This window comes from Neomonachus schauinslandi, chromosome 3 (assembly GCF_002201575.2).
Source record: "Neomonachus schauinslandi chromosome 3, ASM220157v2, whole genome shotgun sequence".
Classification (NCBI taxonomy): Eukaryota; Metazoa; Chordata; class Mammalia; order Carnivora; family Phocidae; genus Neomonachus; species Neomonachus schauinslandi.
Genome location: NC_058405.1, coordinates 12,672,146 through 12,685,871, shown reverse-complemented (window position 1 = coordinate 12,685,871; position 13,726 = coordinate 12,672,146). Strand labels below are relative to the sequence as shown.

At 53.8% G+C, this 13,726-nt stretch overlaps 1 protein-coding gene across 1 annotated transcript in view; it reads left to right on the top strand.

The window, feature by feature from the left end:
- Nucleotides 1-13,726, top strand: part of FARP1 (FERM, ARH/RhoGEF and pleckstrin domain protein 1) — a 263,709-nt gene that overhangs the window by 245,682 nt on the left and 4,301 nt on the right. Inside the window, exons 18-24 of the mRNA XM_021696032.2 lie at nt 1,427-1,664; nt 3,865-3,995; nt 8,997-9,065; nt 9,286-9,375; nt 9,996-10,078; nt 10,156-10,268; nt 11,455-11,621. Of these exons, the coding sequence (XP_021551707.1) occupies nt 1,427-1,664; nt 3,865-3,995; nt 8,997-9,065; nt 9,286-9,375; nt 9,996-10,078; nt 10,156-10,268; nt 11,455-11,621 (891 nt within the window). The remainder of the gene's footprint in view (nt 1-1,426; nt 1,665-3,864; nt 3,996-8,996; nt 9,066-9,285; nt 9,376-9,995; nt 10,079-10,155; nt 10,269-11,454; nt 11,622-13,726) is intronic.

Genomic DNA, 13,726 nt, shown 5'->3' with positions numbered 1-13,726 from the left:
AAGGTTTGATGTTTTTAGGAGGGAGAATGGGAAGGACTTGGTAAAGGATTCAAAACATGGGGGAATCCGGAGTGTTCTCTTGGTTTTCCTGTCCCGAGTAACTGGCTGGTGGCGGCACCATCCTGAGGTTAGAGAATCTCAGGGTGGCCCCAGTTGAGGCAGGGAACGTGGGGTTCCCACCCGGACTCACTGCATCTCAGGCTCTTTAGGAAGCCTTTGCAGGGCATGGAAATGTAGATGTGGAGGTGAGCAGTGCATGGATAGCAAGCCCGCCCCTAGGAAGTGAGTGTTGAGGACAACTGCTGTTCCTGGATGTCCTTGTGCCCATCTTATTACCTTTATCTGTCTGGAAACATCCTTCCCTTGAGATTCTTCCCCACCTGCCGTGAAGAATGAATTCCTCCATTAATGCTTTATTTAAACTCCCAACTCTTTACCCTCGCCACTCTCCACCGTGATAGCTATGACAGGAAAGGAATCTTCAACAGCATGTGTTAAAGATGGTCAAGCAGACTTTATTCAGGACCACTGTGACTGGGGTAGGGTCCCCTGTGGTGGGGTTTTCGGTGGGGGAGAGACTGGGCTAAACTCTGAAGACAGTTTGGGCAAGCAGGGATTTCTAGCCAAGGGGCAGGGTCAGAGGATGGGAACGTATGAAGAGGAAACATCAGGGTAAGTCAGGTTCTGGCTGAACCAACCTGACAGCCTTCTTTGCTGAAGACGGGGTGATCTGATACCACCTGGGGATGATGAGAGATGAGGAACCCAATGTCGAGGGTGACCAGACATCCAGGGTGTAGGGGTTCTGGTTAGGCTGACTTAGCAGGGTTTTTGCTAAAACTGGCTTTCAATAAGGAAGTTCACAGACAGGTCAAGGAGAAGGCTCAGGGGCCTGAAGAAAGGTTGGTCAAGCGAAGCATCTTTGTCGGACCCCAGTAGAGTGGGGTCCATGTCTAATTCTCACCCAGCTCTCCAGGATCGAGCAGAGTAGGTGGCGCATGGCAGATACTCACTTACTGATAAGTGAAAGGGGTGAGTCAAACGAATGCACAGTGGTGACTGTATGACATTTATTGAATGGGCCCTGGTCTATTGGTCATCTAGTGACATTTAGAAGAAAACCACAGGCCCTCTGAAGGAGCTCCTGTTGATCTATTCCCCTCCGTTTCGCCAGTCTCACATCTAAGATAACATATACATCTCCTACTCCAGAATCCCTAAGTATCTTCAGCTGCATGATGCTTTCCTAGAGCTTTTTCTTTTATCCCGAGAACCCAACTGAAATCATGAAATAAATAGCAAAATGGGCACAATAAGAAAGAGAACGAAATGAAGCCCCGCAAGCCAAGGCGATCTTCATTTCGGAAAGGCAGGCGTGGTGGGACGCATGCGCACTTGTCTCCTCCCTCTCCCCCCCCCCCCCCAGCAACTGGCGGCTCACCTGTGGAAGCACAGCGAAGCTCTGGAGGCGCTGGAGACGGGCATCAGGGGCTCGCGGCGGCTGGAGAACTTGTGCCGAGACTTCGAGCTGCAGAAGGTGTGCTACCTGCCGCTCAACACCTTCCTCCTGCGCCCGCTGCACCGGCTCATGCACTACAAGCAGGTCCTGGAGCGACTGTGCAAGCACCACCCGCCCCACCACGCCGACTTCCGGGACTGCCGGGGTGAGCCGGGGGGCGGGGCAGCCCGCAGACGCTGTGCGCGGGCTTCCGTGATCCCGCCTTCTGTTACCTCCTGGTCTCTCCGCGAAGGAAGTGCGCATGGCCCTTAGGCCCTCCCTTCTTTGATCTTGGCTGGTTTGCCCCACTTAGAGTCAGCCCCCCCCCCCCCCCCCCCCCCCCCCCCCCCCCGAAGCCTTCCTCTACCCACATGGTTGAAATTCCCCACTCCCGCCTTGGGTTGGCTGCGGAAAATGGCCTCTAATAATCAGTCCTTCTGCTAATTGATGCTGGGCGCTTGTAATGTGCTGGTCACCTTAAGAAGCACTTCACCTGTATTGACTCCTGATATTCACGGCAGGGGTGAGCTCATTTTACATATAGGGGCCGCTGAGACCAGAGAGGTTAACATGCCCGGAGTCACACAGCTGGAAAGCAAATGGCTCGGAGCCCAGACCCAGACCCCATGTTCTTGACCATCCTGTCCTCCTGTCATGATGATATTACTCCCTGTCGCTGGCTCAGCACCACGCCCTCAGGTACCGAGCCGGGTATCTTAGTAATACTGACGCCTTTACTCCCTTCAACAACCAGCAACTCCAACAACAGTGAGAACTGTTACCCCATTTTACAGATGAGATACCTGGGCCACTGGTACCTCTCTCCTAAAGTATTATAAACACCTCCCGTCTATGTCTTCTTTTTCTAAATGTACCTCTTACTCGTTTGCTTATAAGCTGGGTGACACCGGATTCCCTCAGGCTACAGTCAAAACATCATGCTCTGGCCCCTGACCAGTTTCATGCAGCACATATGCATTGAGCACCTGCTGTGTACTAGGCATACGAGAGGGAATAATGCAGATGTGGCCCCACTCACAGGACCAACTAGTGGGTACAGAGGGCAGGACGTCTGGGCAGTGACTGACCTATGACCTGACCCAGCCTTCGGGGCTCAGGGGGAGCTTTCTGAGGGAAAGGTTATTTTAAGTTTAATGTATAAAATACAGGAGTTTTCCTGGATAGAGTTGGGAATAGCATGTACAGAGGCCCACAGGGGACAGAGACTATGGGACATTCTGGAAAGTAGAAGTTCTGTGTAGAACACAGAGGGATAGCAGCAGAAACAAGACTGGCAAAGTAAGCAGAGACCAGATCTCATGGGGTCTCATAAACCCCACAAGACTGCAAGGAAGAGCAAAGGGAAGACGGGGGAGGGTTTTAAGGAGGGAAATGGGGATGTGGGGCTTGTTGCAGAAAAATCAATCCTTTGGTATCTAGGATATGTAGACAAATCTTATAGATTAGTTTTTTTATATTTTTAAAATTTTTTAAGATTTATTTCTTTGAGAGAGTGTACGTGAGCAGGAGGAGAGAGAAGCAGATTCCCGACTGAGCATGGAGCCAGACGCGGGGCTCGATCCCACCACCCTGAGATCATGACCTGAGCCAAAACCCAAAGTCAGACACTTAATCAGCTGTGCCACCCAGGCGCCCCCGTTGACAAGTATTTCCTGACGAAAATACCTAAATGCTCAGCTACTGTGGATTGACGTAAACTAAACTTGCACTAATTGGGCATCAGCTCCTTTTTCATATCAGATGCGTACCCGCGTAAGGGAGATGTGCCCATACTGCAGAATAAAGCGGCCTTTTGCAGTCATCTTGGTAAACGGTGTAATTGCTGCAGAAGGAAGAACCGGGGTGGGGGGGGGTTGTGCTGGAATGTCAGGTGCCCCAAAGTGTCACACTATCAGGGAGACTCTCACAGAAGGATCCCTCCTTTGTCCCAGATTTTTCTGTGGCCCCCCTGTGCTCTGTTCTTTCCAGGTAACAGGAGGTGGGTAGAAACCTCTGCCCTGGGACAGAATTCCAGGTCCCCTCCCACTTACTCCCCTCCCGCTTGCCCCTCCATGCCAGGTGCTTCCAGCCCAAGGACAGCTGTCTACCACATAGCCACGAAGGGGCCGTTGACATTTCCAAAATGTACTTAAGAAACTCAAGTAAAGCAAATAAACACATAATGCAAATTTTTTTGTGAGAAATTTTTATTAGGAATAGCAGTGTTTTCCCCCAGGAGGATGGCTTCTAACTTAGTTCAGCTACTGGGGATGTTACCCAGAGGGCTGCTACCAGGGTGTGGGGGTGCGGGGGAGACCCTGGTCTGCCATCCATCCTGCTGTTTCTGTGTCTGTTCGCTTCGTTAGCTGCTTTAGCAGAGATTACTGAGATGGTGGCACAGCTTCACGGTACGATGATCAAGATGGAGAATTTCCAGAAGTTGCACGAACTCAAGAAAGACTTGATTGGCATCGACAATCTCGTGATTCCAGGAAGGGTAAGCAGCTGCTGGAGGCCAAGCCAGGAAGGCAATGTTTAAGTGACTTAAATTTGAACCTTTGGAATACGGACTCTGGTTTAAGACACCCTCCTCCCGAGTGAAGTGGCTTCCTTCCAGCTGCACGGCAACTAGGAAGACACCTTGACCATGACCGTGTCACTCAAACCTGTGTTAGGAGGACATAAAGCAAGCCTTTGACCTCCTATTCTACTTTTTTTCCTTACTGGTTGATTGGCTAATTTACTTTCCTCCTACCATATTCTGAGAGGCTTTGAGATAGCTTATTTTACCTTTTAAAAGTTAGGTAAATGGAAATGGAAGCTAAGGGAAAACTTTTTTTTTTTTAAACAATGGGGTAAAATGGTGATACAAAGGCACAGGAAAATTAGCGCCCCAAAGCACGTAAATTCCTGTGTAAGGATGAAAAGAATTTTTAAAAGATGCAGTTTTCTGTGCATAATATAATTTTAATTTAGAATTAAAATAACGTTTTAGCCGGAACATGATTCTCGGAGAGATGCGCTTTCACTTAAGCTGTTAACCTTCACCTGCCCTGCCCCTCACGAAATGTAGGTCGCTCATGGGGAAGCAGGGCCTCGCTGTGTGCACACACTCCTTCCAGGCCAGGGGCGTGTGAAAATGCAGGGCAGCTTGCTTGCTTTCAGTTCTTTTCCTAGGAAGCCATCATTGCCCAGGGATCAAAAAAATATTAGGTGGTACATCCACTCTGTCTATGGGATCTTTATCCCTAGAGCTGCCCCATTCCAAAGTATACATCACCCAGGCTCCAAAGAAAATTTTGGTGCCTTTGGTCTGCTGCACAACTGCCTTAATCTTTTTTTTTTTTTAAGAGTTTATTTGAGAGAGAGAGAGCACACTCGCCTGCATGCGTGAGCAGGGGAGAGGGGCAGAGGGAGAGATTGATTCTCCAGGAGACTCCTCACGGAGTGCAGAGCCCGATGCAGGGCTCGATCTCACGGCCCTGAGATCACGACCTGAGCCGCCCACCCCCATAGCTGCCTAGTCTTCAGACAGGTGCTGTGTCTGGTATGCCAGGCGCTTTCCATCTTGTCTGCCAGGCAGCTGCCCCAGAAACTTTGTAACGTAGGGAAGACGAGGGAACCTCCCCGTGTATTTGGGTCTCTCTAACAGGGAGCCTGATTACAAGGCTGACCGGAAAACTAGTTGTGAAAGATTGTCAGGAGAGGACTATGTGGTGAATGTGGGGTGGGAATGAAAGCCGGACTTGCTTCAGCTCTGCAGGGGAGAACATTCTCCCGGGCCTCAGCATGTAACAACCACGCTGACCCATCCACACGGAAGCCGTAGTAAAGGCCAGTGGAATCAGTGTGATTTTTCTCTTAACTTTGGATGTTCTAAAATCTGTAGGTGGCAGACAGACCACCTAGAAAGAATTTTTTAGCCCTGCGTTGGACTTGCTGCTCCATGGGGAGTCTGCTTCTCCCTCTGCCCACCCCACCCCCTGCGCTGTGCTCTCTCTCTCTCAAATAAATAAAATCTTTAAAAAAATTTTTTTTTTAAATTTTGAGGAAAGGTCCCCACTGGTGCTATAAAAAGAGGAGCAGATTGGAACAGGAGGCCCCAGGTTCAGGTCCTAGCTCCACCAGAGCTGGGTGTTTCAAACAACCAGAATGTTCTTCCTTTCTGTAACATGGGCATCCTGTGCTCTCCCTTGTAGGCCATAAGGATCAAATGAGATTTAGTGTGTAAAAATAACACAACAAATGTGACTTACTTTCTCCTTCCCCCACCTATAGTTACTTAAAGAGATTAAGTCTACACTTAACTGTAATGGTAGTGATTCATAGCATAGCATCGTGGAAGACATTTAGCTAAATATGGGTTCTGTCACTCACTGGTCTTGGGCAGGCTTCTAAATCATTTTGCTCCTTAGTTTCTTTATCTGAAAAATGGGGATAATATTGAACCTACAGGCTCCCACAAGGTGCTGGTAGAAGCACGCAGCTGATGTCAGGTACATACCACGTGCTCATGATTATTTATAAAGGCGAAGTTGGAAGTGGGGTGCTGGTTACTAACTGCCTTATATCCATATTCTTTTGTTCATCAACCAGCCTCAAGTCAACCCTGAATGAAATGGGAAGGAGGGACTCAGAGGCCCTCCGGGGAACAAGTTGTAAGATGGGGTAGTCCATATACCAAGGCTAATTGATTATCATTAATTAAATTATCAAATAACCTCATGGGTGGGAGGAAAGCTCTGATTTGTCTGTAAGTAGAATTTTAAAAATTGGGATTTAAAGGGGAGCAGATAATTTTAGAGACACCCCCTCGGCTACTGCAGCATAATTCTTAGCATGGCATAATCCTGCTCACCTTCCTGCTGGGGTCAGTCTTAGATAGTATCACATCCTGGAGGGCAGGATTTTTCCCCCAGGCATAAAGGCCACAGCACACTTTGGCCCGCATCAGCCCTCCTGATGGTGTTTATCCTAAGAACTGTGTGCCTGAGGGAGAGCTTTTCCTGGGCTGGCCTTCCTGTCGGAGGAACGCATTCAGAAAGGAAGCAGGGTCTGGAGGTGGGTGAGGTCCGTTTGGTTAAAACTCAGAGGTGTGGACTGGATTTCCCTCCAGAAGGAAGCAGTTTGCTCTTAAGGACATTCGAGGCCATCCTCCTCCCCATTGTGTGGTTTAAAAAGAAAAATTCTAGGCACGAGACATTTTCCATCCGCAGCCTCAGACGTTGATACCTGAGTCTGCAGCCCTTCTGCTCCCGGCCGCTGAAGCCCCCCGGAACATAGACGGGGCTCCCTTGTCTTCTTGCAGTGAGTGTCCCAGGGCACCACGTCTCCTGCACAGAAAACAGTCACGCTCCCTCAGAATTGTTAGAAAACACGTGTTCCAGCTGTGCAAGGTGGGAGCAGCAGGTTCAAGTCCCGAGGCCATCCTCGGCTGCCCGGCAGTGATGCCCCCCCCTCCGACATCATTTCCTCGGATCGCATTGTTAATGTCTGATAGCATCCATGCCTGCGAGGATTTGTTATATGTTCCTTTGTTGGTCCCCAAAACACATCACTGAAACTGCCAGCAGACATGGTCTTTGATCCACATTTCATAAAAAAACAAAGAGTTGAGTCAGGCTGTGCAAAAGTCTATAGAATCAAAATGAGTTGGCTGAATCCTTGGCTCAGTAGCTGTTGTGAGCACAGAAAAGTCTGGTGGCAGGTGTTCTAGAAGTCTATTGATACGTAGCAAACTATTCCGATGTGTAGTGGCTAAAGACAACTTTTCCAAATAGGTCATGGTTTTGCAAGTCAGGAATTGGGCAGGGTTCAGCCAGGTGATTCTTCTGCTCCCTGTGCATTGACAGGGGTCCCAGATGGGCTGGTCTGGAGGGTCCGAGGCTGTCATCTGGTAGGGACATCTGGAGGCTCAGCTGGGACTGTGCACCACAAAGCCCATGAGAAGCCTGGCTGACCCTGGGTTCAGGGTTGTCTTAATGCTGTGTGCTGCTAAGGTTTCCAAGAGCAAGTTCCCAGGGACAAAGCAGAGGCTACTTTGACCCAGTCTTCGAAGTCACACAGTGTCAGGTCTACACTTACTGGTCAAATCAGTTCCCAGCCCACCCATATCTAAGGGAGGCAGACAGAGACCCCGCCTCTACGGGAATAATGTGAAAAACATTAATGAGCTTGCAGCCATGTTGTAGAAGCAGCACTACGGAGAGCAGTTCGGTGGTTCCTTAATAAGTTAACCGGAGAATTTCCATATGACCCAGCAATTCCACTCCTCAGTATATACCCAGAAGAATTGAAAACAGGTATTCAAACCAAAAAACCTTTTTTTTAGAAATATATGGGACAGCACTTCCTTTTTTTTTTTTAAGATTTTATTTATGTTTGAGAGAGAAAGAGGGAGAGCATGAGGAGAGGAGAGCGGGAGAGGGAGAAGCAGGCTTCCCGCGGAGCAGGGAGCCCGATGCGGGGCTCGATCCCAGGACCCTGGGGCCATGACCTGAGCCGAAGGCAGACACTAAACCAGGTGCCCCCTCAAACAAAAACTTGAACGTGAGTGTCCATAGCAACACTGTCCATAGTAGCCAGTAGGGAAAAAAACCCCAAGTGTCCATCCTCAGGTGAGTGGATAAACACAGTGTGACGTATCCATACAATGAAGTAGGCCCAGGAAGGAAGGGAGTTCTGATACATTCCCCAATGTGGGTAAGACTTGAAAACACGCTGGGTGGATGAAGCCAGACACAGAAGGTCATATATGACAAGATTTGATTTATAGGAAATATCCAGAATGGGCAAATCCATAAAGAAAGAAAACGGATTGGTGGGAGCCAGGTGCTAGGGAAAGGGGGGAGTGGGGAGTGGCTGCCTAGTGGGCATGGGTTTCCTTTTGGGTGGTGAAAACATCCAGACCTAGATGGTAGCAATGCATACACTCTCTGAATGCACTAAAGGCCACAAACGGTCATTTTTATGTGTATTTTACCACAATTTTTAAAAAATGATAGTTTTGGGTGGGGGGGTTAAGTGCCCCGAATGACCAGCGTCCTCTAGTTTATTAATCTGGGGGGAAGAATTCCTTAGACGCGCTTGCTTCTGGCTGTTTTATCCTAGAGCACAGTTCCTGGTTTCCAGGAACCAGAGCTGTGAGTCATGGAGCAGTTCCTGGGTTCGGGGTAACTCCCCTCTGGCTCATCTGTCGTCCCAGTGCCCTGCTGCCACTCTGCATGTGGCTGGGGCCCCTGCCACCCCCCTTGCAGCGGGAAGCCCGCCGGGCCTGGGGGTTGCGCACTGAGCCGCGGAACCACACCGTCCGGGCCTCTGAGCGCTGGTTTCTGCGCGAGCGGAGCCCATCGGAGTCCCTGCCTTGTGGGTTCCTGGGAGGGACAGCAGTATTCGGTGAACAGTAACTGTGATGGCGGTGGTTCTCGCCACGAAAGGGAGCGTGGCATGAGGCCACCAGCATCTCCCCGCCAACCACTGGGGTCTGCTTGCTTCGTAGGAATTCATTCGCCTGGGCAGCCTCAGCAAGCTCTCCGGCAAGGGGCTCCAGCAGCGCATGTTTTTCCTGGTAAGTGCCGACAGCCGGAGGTCTTCACAGCGATGGGGGACCCCACGAGGTCACAGGGTTGGCCCGGGCCACCCGGGAGGCAGGAGAAGCGGCCGGCGCGGCTCAGCCGGAGGGGCTGCGATCAGCGAGTTGCCACGCAAGATCCTGAAAACACACGCTCTGCACCTGCTGTTTGAGCGGAGCCCATCCACCTCATCTGCACTTGTCCTTGCTCCTCTAGTTCAACGACGTCTTGCTGTACACGAGCAGGGGGCTGACGGCCTCGAATCAGTTTAAAGTCCATGGACAGCTCCCGCTGTATGGCATGACCGTGAGTATGCGCCATGGGCATGCGATCGGGGCCCCTCCCTGTGCACTGCCTGCAGGTGGCAGACCGAGCTAAAGGGAGCGGGAGACCGCCAGCTGAGGAAGGAGAAGGAGGGTCGTAACCAGGCACCTTAGGCCCCGTTCGGGCTCCCCAAGGGGGGCTCGGGACACGGCTCCTGGTGCACGTGAGATGTACGGGTAACTTCCTTCTAGAATCAAGTGAGGAAGCCAGCTGACGTGGTCATGAGGTATGCCTGGGCCCAGGGCCCCTGAAAGAGAGTCCTCACCACCCATGTGGCGAGGTGGAGCCCGGCCCTCGAGCGGGGAGCCACCCGTACGGCCCCAGAGATGCGCCCGTGGGCATCCGCGATGGCGGCCAGGACGCCAGTGCGCGGGATGGTTTCCCCGGCTTAGCCTCCCACTCACCTCCGCCACCGGATACAGGGAAGTTTACGGGCTCTGCCAAAAAGCAGTTCAGTGCATTTGGGCCTTCCTTTCGGCTCTCTGATTGTGATTTCTCTGACTCGGTTTCTCTGAGCCATAGCCAGCGTAGTGAACGTTTGAAAATGCGCCGAGTGTGCCACTTGCCCCTTGGCAGTAACATGATGCGCACTCGTCCCACAGATCGAGGAAAGCGAGGACGAGTGGGGTGTACCCCACTGCCTAACCCTCCGGGGCCAGCGACAGTCCATCGTCGTGGCGGCCAGGTAACGCGGACACGCGCCCCTCACCTGTCTGCCCCTTCCCCCACCCTGCTCTGAAACCCTGCCGCCCGGCTCTTCAGCTGCAGGTCCGAGATGGAGAAGTGGGTTGAGGATATCCAAATGGCCATTGATTTGGCAGAGAAAAGCAGTGGCCCCACTCCCGAATTCCTCGCCAGCAGCCCCCCTGACAACAGTAAGTGGGCGGGCAGCCGTTCTGGTGCCGCCGGGCACGCTGCGCCGGGAGCTGGCCATGGCGGGTGCGAGACAGCTCGGCTCACCCGGGGGCGGGGGGGGACATCCTGCTGCATTTAAAAATCACCCTCCCAGGTGGGTCCCGTCTCTGTGATTGACATTTGTGTTTGTTTGTTTTTCTAATTTTTTATTATATATGTACAAAATCATGTAATTGGAAGTTTATAGAAGAGAAAAAAGTCCCCCTAATCCAAGGACTTTAATATAGCTGCTGTTATCGATTTGACATGGCCTGTTTTTTCCCTATACGTGTTTTTTTTCCCCCCCGAGTTTTATTTAAATTCTAGTTAGTTAACATACAGTGCAATATTGTTTCAGGAGTAGAATTCACTGGTTCATCAGTTGCATGCAACACCCAGTGCTCATCACGGGTGCCCTCCTGAGTGCCCATCCCCCATCTAGCCCATCCCCCGACCTCCTTCCACCCACCCTGTTCGTTATCTATAGTTAAGAGTCTCTTATGGTTTGTCTCCCTCTCTTTTTTTCCCCTCCCCTGTGTTCGTATTTTGTTTCTTGAGTGAAATCATACGGTGTTTGTCTTTCTGACTGACTTCACTTAGCACAGTACCCCCCGCCCAGGTACATCCACGTCGTTGCAAATGGCGAGATTTCATCCTTTGTGATGGCTGAGTAACATTCCATTGTCTACACATGCCACCACCTCTTTGTCCATTCATCGGTCAATAGACATCGGGGCTCTTTCCATAGTTTGGCTGTTGTTCATAGACATTTGTGTTTAATAAACCTAAAAACGAAGGAACTTCCGCTCCCTAAAAGTAAAACACCCCTTAGAACAGTGTGAGGGAGCGGGGAGCTCATCCTTTCGGGGCCAGCCCGGCCGACTGTCCCGTAGAGTGCCGGCAGTAGGGAGAGGAGCCGAGGCCGTCGGTGCCCAGGTGTGTCGGGGGCTCCCTGGCAGAGGGGCTGGCGGGACACCCCCTCCCCCGGGGTGGGGGCCGGACGAGGAGATGGCTGCTAGTGCGACTCCCTGCTCACGGGGTGCGCGGGGCTCCCCCGGTGCGCGCCGCCGGCTGTCCCGTCCCGTCCAGCACCTGGGAGGGTCTGGGACGGGGTCCCTCTCCTGGCAAGCGAGGATCCGCAGCGCCCTCTTCTGTCCCACCCCGCAGAGTCCCCGGACGAGGCCGCCGTGGCGGACCAGGAGTCGGAGGACGACCTGAGCGCCTCGCGCACGTCGCTGGAGCGCCAGGCCCCGCACCGCGGCAACACCATGGTGCACGTGTGCTGGCACCGCAATACCAGCGTGTCCATGGTGGACTTCAGCGTCGCCGTGGAGGTACGGCCCGAAGGCCGGCGGCCCTCTCCCAGGCTTGGCCGCGGGGCGGAAGATAGCTGCAGGTGGTGGGGGTGCTCAGGGCGGCGGGGGGCGGTGGGGGCGGCCGTGGTTCGTGGAAGAACTCCCGGGACCGGCCCCGACCCCACGGCCGGGTGCCATCCGGCAGAGGCGCTGGATCCCCTTCCGAAACCCTGAAAACCTCGCAGTCCCTAAACGGGCCTGGCCCAGAACCTGTCACACGAGCCCGAGCCAAGGACGGCGGTGGGCCAGCCCGCAGTGCTGGGGACGAGCCAGACATCGCCCAGGGACTGTCTGAGCGCGTTCTCTGGGGGTGACCTTCGCGGTTCCACGGCACGGCTTCTACTCAGTTTCCCCACTACAGGGGGTGGCCTAAGCCCGCGCCTGTTTCTGAAAACGTCCTCGCAAGCACCTGGGTGACTTGCATGCCCCGGGTGACAGGTGCACCGCCGAGGGCTGGCAGTGAACGGCCCCTCCGCTCCGACCCCACAGGGACGGACGGACGGACGCTGTCCTTCTGCCCAGCTCGCTGTACTCAGCATCCTCCCTCCCTTCGCCCTTGGGAACTAGAGATCCTCCCAGGCACGGGGGGCGGGGGGTGATCTTTCCAGCACGGAGGGAGCAGGGAAGACCCCTCCGCACATCTAGCCTGTGCAGCTGGTCCTAGGAAGCTGGAGGAAGTGGGTCCCCGAGGGAGAAGTGGTCTTTGCTTCACTTGGTACCGGCCTTCAAGGCCTGTGGTTAGGACTGTCGAGGCATGTGAAGCTGGTAGGCTTGAAACCTCCTTTGCAAGCCTGGGAGCACTTAGGCCACTCAAGAGCAACCCCCCGGGTCGGATAGGCCCCGGGGGCCCGGACACTGCAAGGCCAGCTCCTTTGGGATGACCGACCTGCACAGCAGCCTGCATCAGGTGAGTGTCCAGAGCCAGTCGGCAGACCGGCCCACAGGCCAATCCAGCCCGGCCTCGCTTGGTCACAGCCCAGGCACTAAGTGACGTTAAGTGGCTACGACACGTATCTGACTTTGCCGCTTGGCCCGATGAGCTCAGACTGCGTACTGTCTGGCCTGCCGAGGAAGTCTGCCGGCCCCTGGGGAGAGGGCCGCGAGCCCGGGGTGTGTGGGTTTAAGGTAGCAATAATGCGGGTGAGCCAAGCGTGGGATGGGCTCGTCTGTCCCTCTGCCAGTGCCCCCGCCCTTGCCAGGTCCCCCTCCCCAGGGCGACAGGGAGGGGGCGGCAGCTTCTTCCCTCCTGAGTCCGCTGCTGAGCTCCCCACACGGACCCTTTTCCCCTCGCGTGTCCTACGAGTGTTGGGGATATTTGGGGAAGATGTGAAGAGGTGCTGGGCACGACCCAAAGGTTGTGGGCAAGCCAAGAGCACTGGGGGTCCACATTAGACGTGGGGGTCTGCTGCTGCAAGGGCCAGTGGAGCGTTCTTGTGTTTTCGATGGGAGCTGGCAAGTGCTGGAGGCCTGGGCAGAAGCGGGCAGGCTGGGTCCAGCGGAGGACCAGGAGGGAAGGGACAGCACGAAGAGGGAGAATCATGGTGGGGTCTCCGTGACTCTCCTGGGCTGCCGTAACACAGTCCCACCGAGTGGTTCACACGAGGGAAGCTTATCCCCTCGGGCTGCTGGAAGCAGAGGAAGGGACCTTCCGCGCCTCGCCCCCAGCTTCTGGTATTTGCCACCATCCTTGGTGTGTCGGCCTATAGACGCATCACCCCGATCTTGGCCTCCATCCCACTTGGTGTCCTTGTGTCTTCTTGTAAGGACACCGGTTACTGCCTTAGGGCCGCTCCACTCCAATAGGACCGCATCTGAACTCTGCCAGCTGCAAAGACCCTATTTCCAAATAAGGTCCCATCCCCAGGTACCTGGGCTTTGGACTGGAACAATCTTTGGGGGGGAACGCAATCCGACCCAGAATAAAGACCGAGCAGCGATGTGAGCCAGAAGAGGGCAGAGGCCTTCCCTCCGCTGGGGAGTCCTGGAGCAGAGGCCACTGCGGGGGGGGGGGGGGGGGGGGGCGGGCGGGGCGAGGGTATGAGGGTGTGCTTGGGCCTGCCCCCAGAGGGAGGGCGGCGAGGCCC